The 10,346-nt window shown below is 52.8% G+C and overlaps 2 protein-coding genes across 5 annotated transcripts in view; one reads left to right on the forward strand and one right to left on the reverse strand.

Annotated features, from left to right (window-relative positions):
- Positions 1 to 2,660, forward strand: part of LOC108251764 (trafficking regulator of GLUT4 1) — a 6,130-nt gene extending 3,470 nt beyond the window's left edge. Inside the window, exons 2-5 of the mRNA XM_017442184.3 lie at positions 1,119 to 1,371; positions 1,837 to 2,126; positions 2,200 to 2,332; positions 2,408 to 2,660. Coding sequence (XP_017297673.1) covers positions 1,173 to 1,371; positions 1,837 to 2,126; positions 2,200 to 2,332; positions 2,408 to 2,424 — 639 coding nt within the window. The 5' untranslated portion in view covers positions 1,119 to 1,172 and the 3' untranslated portion in view covers positions 2,425 to 2,660. The remainder of the gene's footprint in view (positions 1 to 1,118; positions 1,372 to 1,836; positions 2,127 to 2,199; positions 2,333 to 2,407) is intronic.
- LOC108251763 (major vault protein) overlaps positions 1 to 10,346 on the reverse strand; it is a 19,769-nt gene that overhangs the window by 3,932 nt on the left and 5,491 nt on the right. For 2 of the 4 annotated variants that reach the window (XM_037978534.1, XM_037978535.1), the window contains 8 exons: positions 10,118 to 10,330; positions 9,645 to 9,880; positions 9,377 to 9,574; positions 9,088 to 9,232; positions 8,771 to 8,982; positions 8,574 to 8,690; positions 8,289 to 8,415; positions 8,019 to 8,207 (listed from right to left, as the gene is read on the reverse strand). In XM_037978534.1, coding sequence (XP_037834462.1) covers positions 8,019 to 8,207; positions 8,289 to 8,415; positions 8,574 to 8,690; positions 8,771 to 8,982; positions 9,088 to 9,232; positions 9,377 to 9,574; positions 9,645 to 9,880; positions 10,118 to 10,330 — 1,437 coding nt within the window. Of the gene's footprint in view, positions 1 to 6,258; positions 6,521 to 6,587; positions 6,714 to 8,018; positions 8,208 to 8,288; positions 8,416 to 8,573; positions 8,691 to 8,770; positions 8,983 to 9,087; positions 9,233 to 9,376; positions 9,575 to 9,644; positions 9,881 to 10,117; positions 10,331 to 10,346 lie in introns of those variants that run through there. The other 2 variants (XM_025003140.2, XM_037978536.1) reach the window with 2 other exon arrangements.

Raw genomic sequence — 10,346 nt, forward strand, 5'->3', positions numbered from 1 at the left:
TCTGCAGGATGTTCTGCAGGATGTTCTGCAGGATGTTCTGCAGGATGTTCTGCAGGATGCTCTGCAGGATGTTCTGATAATGCTCTGCAGGATGTTCTGATGATGCTCTGCAGGATGTTTTGATTATGCTCTGCAGGATGTTCTGCAGGATGCTCTGCAGGATGTTCTGCAGGATGTTCTGCAGGATGTTCGATGTTCTGCAGGATGCTCTGCAGCTCGTTGGTTGTAGTTTAAATAAAACTTTATAAACTTTTATCAAAGCGTCAGAAAAACACTAAAGACTGAAGGTGTCTCTGTTAGCAAAATATCTCATGAGTCACTGGACCGGTTCTCGTGAAACTCAAGGATCTACAGCTGAGTAACTTTTAGAGTTGACTTCATTCAAGATGGCTGCTGTAGCTAATGGACAGGTGTGGCAACAGCGTTCCTCTCAGGCCTTTAAAGAACCTTTGTTTGTACGCAGAGAACGTCTCTGCTGTAAACAAAGGTCAATCTGGAGCTCGTCCCCCTACATGTTGGACAGAAGCTGTCCTCATTGTCCCACAGAAAGATGGCCGACTTCTTCTCTGAGAGGAAGGTTTGTTTGGTTCCTGTCCTCAGCTGCTGACTCTCACTGTGGGCGGGATTTAATAACAGAACCTGCAGATGGTTCCTGTTTGGGGTCTTTAACCCAAGCAGGAGAACGTTCCTTCATCCCAACACGGAACATGTTTAAAGGCCACCTGTTGATCAGGAACCTTTGATTTATCTGAAGGTTCTTCAAACAAACAGTTTGACTGATTAATCATTAAAACTGTACATATTTATAATAAACCATGAAAGGAACTGGGGTTCTTCCTGAGGTACGATGCTTTTAGCTCTTCTGATCACGGTTCCTGCAGCTCATCGTGGTTATTTAACCCTCGGCTGGTTAAGATCAGATTCTTCTCAGAACCTGCGGCGGTTCTTGTTGAGTCCAACACGATGTTTAAATTGTTGGAGCTGGTTGGAGAGGAACGTTTGGACCTCTGGAGGACATCTTTAAGAACTCTTCACCCTGACAGGAGAATCTGTCATCGTTGCTCAGCAGCTTCTTCTGGATTTAGCAGCTAACAGATTCCTTCTCTGCTCCTTCACAGAAACGGCCTCGACTGCAGCTTCCCTTCACCTCTAAGCTTTGTTTGACCGGTCCAATGGCCACCAGTCCCAGCGCCATGGAGCCCCAGCAGCCAGACCAGCCAATCGGCTCGCAGCCGGACGGAGAAGCTGTCCAACCAGACGAGACTTCAGCTGCAGGTGCAGAGCAGCAAACGGTGCCAGCAGAAGAAGTCCAACACCACGAGGAGAAATCGATGGAGCACCTGACTGTGATCAGTGAGAGCACAGAGACCAGTGAGTCCATCTTTGTTTGTCCTCTCCCCTCAGGAATGTCTCACCTGTCAGGCATGAGAACCTGTTTCAGGTAAAACCTCCACCGTGGAGCTCAGACCGGGCAGAACTTACAGCTTCAGAAGATCCAGAAGATCTCATTTAGACCTTCTGGAGTTTAATAGATGCAGTGGCTTCTTCCACAGCAGGTCCTGATGTTAGATCATGGAGACGGGACAGGACGTGGACCACATGAACTTGTGGTTCATGGGCGGTTCTTCAGTCTGAGAACAAGCTGGAGGCGTTGGACCTGAAGCTGGATCAAACCTTGTCCCAGTCAGGAGTCAGGGACAGGATGCTGTAAAGCTGAGGCAGTTTCCACATCTGGAAACATCTGCAGATGCCTCAGAGAGACGGAGGACAGGTTAATCTGCAGGTTGAAACTGAACGAGTTCTTCTCATTTAGACCTTCTGCTGCGTCTCTTCCAGGTAACGGCGTCGTTCCCGCCATGGGCGAAACGTCTCCCACAGCGTCCTCTGTGTCGCCCAAGCTTCACTCTAAGCCAGGCGGCCATGTTAACAGCCGGCCTCGCCTGGGCAGCCGGTCTGGCTCGTTGGCGGCGGGCTCGCCCAGGCCCTCGCTCACCCGCCAGCCCAGCACCATCACAGAGGGCGCTGCGGACGGATCCAAACCCAGGGACTACCTGATCCTAGCCATCCTGTCCTGTTTCTGCCCGCTGGTCCCCATCAACATCGTGGCCCTGACTTTTTCTGTCATGGTACGACTTCTTCCTGTTGGACCGTAAATCTGTTCCTCCAAGCAGCTGACGTTCTGTCCTCTGTCCCGTTCAGTCCAGAAACAGTCTGCAGCAAGGCAACGTGGACGGAGCGCGCCGTTTGGGTCGGAACGCCATGGTGTTGTCCGTCATCTCCATTTTAGGAGGAATCGCCATCATCGCTGCAGCGATCGCCCTCAACTGGGGACGTAAGTATAAGCTGTCCTCAGTGTCCCCCTGTCCTCTGAGTCTGAGACAGACAGAGAATGTCCTTCTGTTTGCAGTGATCCTGAAGTCCTGATCGACAGGAACCAGCACCATGACACCATCACCTCCTCCACCTCCACACCTGGAGCACCTGGATGTTTCTCTCTTTGTTCCTGTTTGTTGTTTGTTTTTGCACGACGATGAGCATGGTCCGCCTGACCTCTACCTCCGACACGACCAGTCCAGAACCGGAGGGACGGTGGTTGTCATGGAAACAGACTCCTGTCATCACTCTGCAGTAACGGAACAAACGGGCGGTTCTCGTGTTTTGATGCCAAAAAGACTAAAAACTGGAAGATGGTGCTGCTGTGATACTTCCAACCCAGGAAGACTTTTACTGTGAAGGCAGGAAGGACATGACTTTTACTGTGAAGGACATGAGGTGTTTCTCTGAGCCTCAGTCCTGGCTAGCTTCTCTTCCATCTTGTTTTACCCAAACTAACATCAGCTGGTCTTTAACCTTCAGTTCAGTTTTCTTAAACAGGAAGTCACCTTTAGCCAATCAGATCCTCCGAAGGTTCAGATGGAAAAGCTTCGAGGAAAAAGAAAAACTGCACAAATCTGAGTCGAGGACAATGCATGGACAGATAAATGTCCCAGTTTTCTCTGTGACAGTGAACGCACCACAGACCTGCGGCTGTAACTGATCCCGGGTCAGTCCTTCGTGGTCAGCCATATTAAATGAATCTGACCGCAGCGTCTCCTCTTACAGGACCTGAGGGGACGGCCACGTCCTCATTCTTCTGTTCATTTGGCTGCTCAGCTTTTCTGATGGTTCTGACAGTCGGTGGATCGGGTTCCCTCCTGTTAGAACCGCTGCCGGTTCTCAGATATTCAGAGCTTTATTTGGCCTCAGCAATAATTTAACATCTGAGGGATCCTGCTGCACAACATCAGTAAAACATGAAGAATGTCTCTTCAGAACTGGCATTAGAGAACAAAGACTCTAAACCCGGTCCTGTTTGGAGCTCTAACCCGGTCCTGATGGAGTTCTACAGCTCAGAGTTGAAACAGGAAATTAAACTTTAATGACTGACCGGAGGTTTTAGATCTTTTACAGATTGTTAAACGTCGTGACGTCTCTCTGTAAAATCCACATTTTACATCAGAGGACAGTATTTCTGCCCCCTGCAGAAAAGGTGGGAGTCACCATGGCAACCAGTGACTCAGCAGATCCTGAGTCAGTGGATGTTCTGTTGTTCAGCAGCTTCTTTCTTTTCTCATCTCATCCTGGATCAGTTCTGATCGGTTCATACTGAAAACAGTCCCGGTGCCAAAGTTCTGTTCTGGTTTGAAACGGCTCAGCTTGGCGTCCGCCCGCAGCGGCGCCGCCATCTTTTATTGGTGATCCGATCTGACGGAGCAGCTGCGGGAGGCGGGACTTTAATCGATGCATGTTTCAGTATTTATGACAGAACGACTGTAATCTGGACTCATTTCCTGTGATGGAGGGAAGAAGTTAGGGTCAGAGGGGTCAGAGGTCAGAGGGTCGTTTAGGATGGCTTGACTCCACAGAATGGAAGGTTTGCCTTGTTGCCTTCGTCTTGCCCCCCCGGATGTAGCATGCCTCTTTATTAACCACATTATGCAAAGAAGCTAAAGAATCTGCAGCTTGCCTGTTCCTGCTCATTGCTGTGACGTGGGAGACGTTTTCAGTTTTCTGTTCAGAGGCTTTAATGTTCTGCAGCTAAGAATCCATAAATGAAGAGAAGCAGTGAAGTCATGAAGCTAAAAGGTCCGGATGGAGAAGTTTAAACTCGATGGTCCAGCTGCTCTGCAGGCTCACTCCTGATTGGTGGAGGGACCTTCAGGACGAGACGCTCTGTGTTTCTGTATTTCTATATTTCTATCTAATCTAAGTGTGAGCTGTCAGCATGAACAGCTGCTCCTCCGGCGCAGACGGACTCTGTGCGCCTGTGCATGCCTTAAACGGATCTCCACATTTATCTGTGTTGCTCTTCACTGAGTGTTGGAGGGAATAAATGTGAGTTAAAGACGACCTGCTGGGTCTCCAGGCTCCTGACTTCTTCTGTTGCAGCAGAATTAATTCAGGTGTAACCCTGTGAAAAACATCTGGTTTTATCAGGAACATCTGGACCAGATCCTGGATTTTCTTCTGACAGCTGATTGGATGATGAGGCTTTAAACCGTCCAATGAGAGCAGAGCGTGGGCTCGTCAGCCGTTCTTCCTCGGTGCCGATCAGGTCATCAGATTTAAAACAATTTAAAGTTTTTAAATTAAAACCAGTTTTATTTGTTTAAACTTTGATCTTTGCAGAAAAAGCTTCAGTTTAACCGACATCAATAAAACATCCAGGTTCTGGTCTCTCATCCCGTTTCCAGGGGGGGAGGCGGTTGTCACGGCAACCGTTGCTAAGGGAGTGAGATGGAGGGGGGAGGGGTGGGACAGGGATTCTGGTTCTGACTCCATCTCAACCAGAACCCTCTGAGTTATAGATTTTTGTAAATTATTAAGAGAAGCTGCTGATGAAGAGGAGGAGGAGGAGGAGGAACGCTGATGAAGGTAAACACAACTGAAGCTTCATGTAAAATTTAGTTTTTCTGTCAGAAATTGAACTAAAAACATTAAACTCAGTCGTTTGGATTGTAGACAGAATCCAACCGTTAATAAGATTTATTATTATTTGTTGTCAAAACTGAGTCAGCAACCAGAACCCGGACCTGGACCAGAACCTCTAAACCAGAATTTCAACAGAGTTTAAAGTCTGAAATATCCCTTTACCCAGCTCCCCTCAGGATGTCCTGCGTCTCCTGTCTCCTGCGTGTCCCCTGTCTCCTGCATCTGTCTATTCTGTCTCCTGCATGTCTCCTGTCTCTTGCATGTCCCCTGTCTCTTCTGTCTCCTGTATGTCCTCTGTCTCCTGCGTCTCTTGTCTTCTGCGTGTCCCCCGTCTCTCCTGTCTCTTTTGTCCTCTGAGACGTTTGCTTCATGGTTCCATCTCTGGCGGTTCTCGTCTCGAAGACGTCAGAGTCCGACAGTGAGGTGAGTAAGAGAGGAGAACCGGATCAGGACTGGATCTTTCTGAAGGAACTCAGAGTTTAAACAAAGCTCTGTTCTTCTGTCCAATCAGGTTCCACAGCTGGACCTGTCAGAACCAACAGAACCTCACCAAACATCAGCAGGTGAGTTCCTCGAGACGCTGAAGAACCATTTTAGAACCAAACATCTCAGAACAAACCGATCAGATTAAACCTTTATGGGTTCTGTTTAAAGAGGCAGTAAAAACTGGTTCTGGGTTCTCTGTCAGAAGTTGGTGATGCGTTCACAGACCAGGGGAAAATCCGATAACTGAGTGCTGCGTTCAGAAATATGACTTCCTGTCAGCGCCCCCCGCTGTTTGAAGCAGGAACTGCAGCTAAAGATTCTGTTGTAATTTGATTATAAACTCAAACAGGACAAAATGATTCAATGTCCTCAAATGTCTCCGTCGTGTTTCTGTCAGAGACGTCAGATCTCCTGCAGCAGCAGGATGAAGTCAGATGTTCAGCTTTTATTAACTTGCTCTGATTTCGTTATCAGATCGATGGATTGAGTTAAAATGGAGTCGGCTCGTCTGAAAGCAGCAGTTTGTCCTCGTGTCCCTGATGTCCCTGCGGCTGAAGACACGACGGGTCGGAGCGCGGACACTCTTACAGGGAGAGGTTTGACAAATCCAGCTGCTTTAAAGTTTAATGTTCATGATTTTTAACACACTGAGCTGAGGAGGAGTTTAAACTGGAGCTGATCTGAGGTCAGTGGGAGCTGATCCCAGGTCTGACCCGGCTGACCTGGGATCAGCCGGACCGGACTCGTGCCGTTCGGTGTCGGTCTGAGATGTTTTTGCTCGTATAAAAACGAACGCAGTCGTTTGTTTGAAGTGAATTTATTGTTTCAGACTCTCGGACGTTTCTCCGATTCTTCATCTCATCTGGGAAAGAAGAACAAAGTTAAAGTTCTGCAGCTGGACTTCAGACGGTCCTGACCCGACCCGTCCTGAGGGGCGTTTGGTTCGTCCCTGACGTCTTCTTTCTGTCCCGTCCTCAGAGTCCTCCAGTCTGACCCGGTTCATCTGGATCTCAAAGACGAGGGACACGGAGGACCGAAAGAAGAACCATGTGACCCAAACGACCTGTCAGGACGGAGGAAGCGGGTCCGACACCACAGAACTGAAGAGGTTCTGGAGTAAATCTACTCACTGCTCCTCACTGGTTCTGACCCGGCAGCGCCCCCAGCAGGCCGTTGGCGGTGGTGAAGAGGTTGATGGGAGACGAGCCGTCGGTGATGAGGGTGGACTTCAGCCCCAGAGCCTGCAGCATCTTCAGCTGGAGGACAGACGGAGAACCGAGATGTTCAAGAACTTTGTCTGAGCCCGGGTTCTTCAGGAGAACCGGTCCACGGTGTGTGTGTTCTGAGCCCAGGTTCTTCAGGAGAACCGGTCCACGGTGTGTGTGTGTTCTGAGGTCAGGTTCTTCAGGAGAACCGGTCCACGGTGTGTGTTCTGAGCCCAGGTTCCTCAGGAGAACCGGTCCACGGTGTGTGTTCTGAGGCCGGGTTCTTCAGGAGAACCGGTCCACAGTGTGTGTGTTCTGAGCCCAGGTTCCTCAGGAGAACCGGTCCACAGTGTGTGTGTTCTGAGCCTGGGTTCTTCAGGAGAACCGGTCCACAGTGTGTGTGTTCTTCAGGAGAACCAGTCCACGGTGTGTGTGTTCTGAGGCCAGGTTCCTCAGGAGAACCGGTCCACAGAGTGTGTGTGTTCTGAGCCCAGGTTCTTCAGGAGAACCGGTCCACGGTGTGTGTGTGTTCTGAGGTCAGGTTCTTCAGGAGAACCGGTCCACGGTGTGTGTTCTGAGCCCAGGTTCCTCAGGAGAACCGGTCCACGGTGTGTGTTCTGAGGCCGGGTTCTTCAGGAGAACCGGTCCACAGTGTGTGTGTTCTGAGCCCAGGTTCCTCAGGAGAACCGGTCCACAGTGTGTGTGTTCTGAGCCTGGGTTCTTCAGGAGAACCGGTCCACAGTGTGTGTGTTCTTCAGGAGAACCAGTCCACGGTGTGTGTGTTCTGAGGCCAGGTTCCTCAGGAGAACCGGTCCACAGAGTGTGTGTGTTCTGAGCCCAGGTTCTTCAGGAGAACCGGTCCACGGTGTGTGTGTGTTCTGAGGTCAGGTTCTTCAGGAGAACCGGTCCACGGTGTGTGTTCTGAGCCCAGGTTCCTCAGGAGAACCGGTCCACGGTGTGTGTTCTGAGGCCGGGTTCTTCAGGAGAACCGGTCCACAGTGTGTGTGTTCTGAGCCCAGGTTCCTCAGGAGAACCGGTCCACAGTGTGTGTGTTCTGAGCCTGGGTTCTTCAGGAGAACCGGTCCACAGTGTGTGTGTTCTTCAGGAGAACCAGTCCACGGTGTGTGTGTTCTGAGGCCAGGTTCCTCAGGAGAACCGGTCCACAGTGTGTGTGTGTTCTGAGCCCAGGTTCTTCAGGAGAACCGGTCCACGGTGTGTGTGTGTTCTGAGCCCAGGTTCTTCAGCAGAACCGGTCCATGGTGTGTGTGTGTTCTGAGCCCAGGTTCCTCAGGAGAACCGGTCCACGGTGTGTGTGTGTTCTGAGCCCGGGTTCCTCAGGAGAACCGGTCCACCTACCTGCAGTTCTGGACCGGCTCTGGCGATGTCCTTCAGGGTTTCGGTCCCCAGACTGTCCATCTGCTCCCTGAAGCGCTGAGACTCGATCTGAGCCAGCCGCTCCTGTTTCTGCACCTCCAGGGCGTCCATCTCCTTCTTGTAGTTCAGCTCCTGCTCGCGGGCCTTGGCCAGCCGCTGAAGCTCCGCCTCCTGCGGACGCCGTAAATGAACGTTTACCTGATAACCTGTTAAACAGGAAGTGGATTACAGCAAACAGGAAGTGGCTCGTACCGCCTCGATCCTCTGGGCCTCCGCCTTCAGCTTGGCCTCGTTGACCGCCGCCTCGCCTCGAATCCGAGCCGCCTCGGCCTGGGACTGGGCCTCCGCTTTGGCGGCGCCGGTACTTTCGACCGAGGCGCTGAAACGAGACGGGCTTTTACAGAACCAGAACACCAACTGATCACAAATAAAAAGTGATGTTCTGACTGAGAACCTCTGCAGGACCCGGTCCGGGTCAGGACCGAGTTCAGCCCCTCAGAACCCGTAGAACCTGCAGGTGTGTTCTGGCGGACCCACCTGAGCGCCTCCAGCTCCAGCAGCTCCTTGCGGGCCCGCTCGGCCTCGGCCTGGTCCGTGATCCGCTGCCTCTCCAGCTTGCCCCGGGCCTCCTGCTCCAGACGCTCCGCCTCGTGTCTGCGGGACAAACAGAACCTGATGAGTCGGCGCCGCGGCTCGGCCCGGACGGGTTCTGACTGTGGGCGCATGTTCCGGACCGGGCCGCCGCCTCCTGGGAGTTGGTGGTGATCTCGATGGCGAGCTGGACGCTCTTCTGCAGGGCGTCCCTGGTCCTCTGGTCCACAGGCTCCACGGACTGGATGTCCACGCTGCTGATCACCAGGTTGTTCTGACCGAAGCGCAGACTGGGTCGGACCGCCAGCTTCTCATCAAAGCCGAACACGGCCGAGCAGATGATCCGGTTCGAGTTCTGGACACGGATCAGAGATCAGGAACTGATTCACAACTTCTGATGTTTACAGTTTAACATTAAAGGGAAGTTGGAACCCGGGTTCTGGTTCTGGTTCTGACGGACCTTATGGAAGTCATCGAACTGAACGGAGGCGACGGCTCCTCTGATCCGCGAGGCGATGGCCTTACAGGCGTCTCCCACGAAGTCCGGCACCGAAAACAGAGCCGCCGCGTTGGCCGGGTCCGCCGGGACCTTCACATCAAAGTGCCTGGGGGGGGGGGGCAGAGAGGAAGAATCGGGTCAAGATGAGGAAAAAAGAACTTCTGCAGGTTTTCTTGGATCTGGAGTTCTGACCCGACAGAGAGAAGGTTCTGTCCAGCGTCCCCAGCGTCCCTGCAGGACAGACACGTACCAGTTGTAGGACAGCTGCAGCTGCAGCCGGGCGTGGTCGGCCGTCTCGATGGTGATGATGTCAGTGAAGAAGTCGGGTCCCAGCAGGAGACAAATGGCCTTGATGACGTTGGCCCTCTTCGGTTTGTCTCCGGACAGAGACAGGACCGTGAACTGCTCCTCAGGGCCCAGCATCACCAGCTCGGGTCCGAACACCACCCTGCAGACAGAACCATCAGCTGCGTCCCCACACACACGCACACACACACACCTTCAGGCGGGACCCCCACCTGGCCTTCTTCTCCCTGTAGTCGTACACCTGCACGGCGGCGTTATGGGGGACCCTGAAGGTCACCACCCGGGTCTTGTCCCTCGGCTTGCCGTCTCCGCCGGCTGGGCGGGTGGAGCGGTCGGCCAGCGGGTCGAGGCGAGACGACAGCAGCGTCTCCACGTTCGCAGGAAGCTCCTTCGCCCACAGCTCCTCGTCCTGGTTCAGCATGTAGGTGTGTCCGATGACCGCGCGCACCTGAGACCATGGGACGGATGGCGTCAGGACCACAGGGACATGACAGGGTCCTGGTCCTGGTGCTGGGGGGGCACCATCCGGCAGGTTCTACATGTTCCTCTTCAGGTCTGTTTATCTCTCAGTGATTCAGATCAGAGAAACACCTGAAACCTGCCGGATGGTGGCCCCCCAGGACCAGGACCAGGACCAGCACCAGGACCAGGATCAGGACCATATTTTCTGGTATAATGTCCCCACCTTCCCGGATTTGATGTCCCGGACGTAGATTCCCTCGTTCTCGTCCAGTGGGATGGCGCGCTGCTTCAGGACCACCTCCACGCTGGCGGGGGGGACGTACTCAATGGGGCCCCGCAGCATCCAGCGGTCTCCGGGGCGACGGAGGATGCCGCTACGCCTGGAGCGCTTCACTCTCTCCTGAGGCAGCTCCTCTTCCTCCTCCTCCTCCTCCTCCTGAGAGTTGGGGGGG

The sequence above is a fragment of the Kryptolebias marmoratus genome, linkage group LG12 (genome assembly GCF_001649575.2).
Source record: "Kryptolebias marmoratus isolate JLee-2015 linkage group LG12, ASM164957v2, whole genome shotgun sequence".
Classification (NCBI taxonomy): domain Eukaryota; kingdom Metazoa; phylum Chordata; class Actinopteri; order Cyprinodontiformes; family Rivulidae; genus Kryptolebias; species Kryptolebias marmoratus.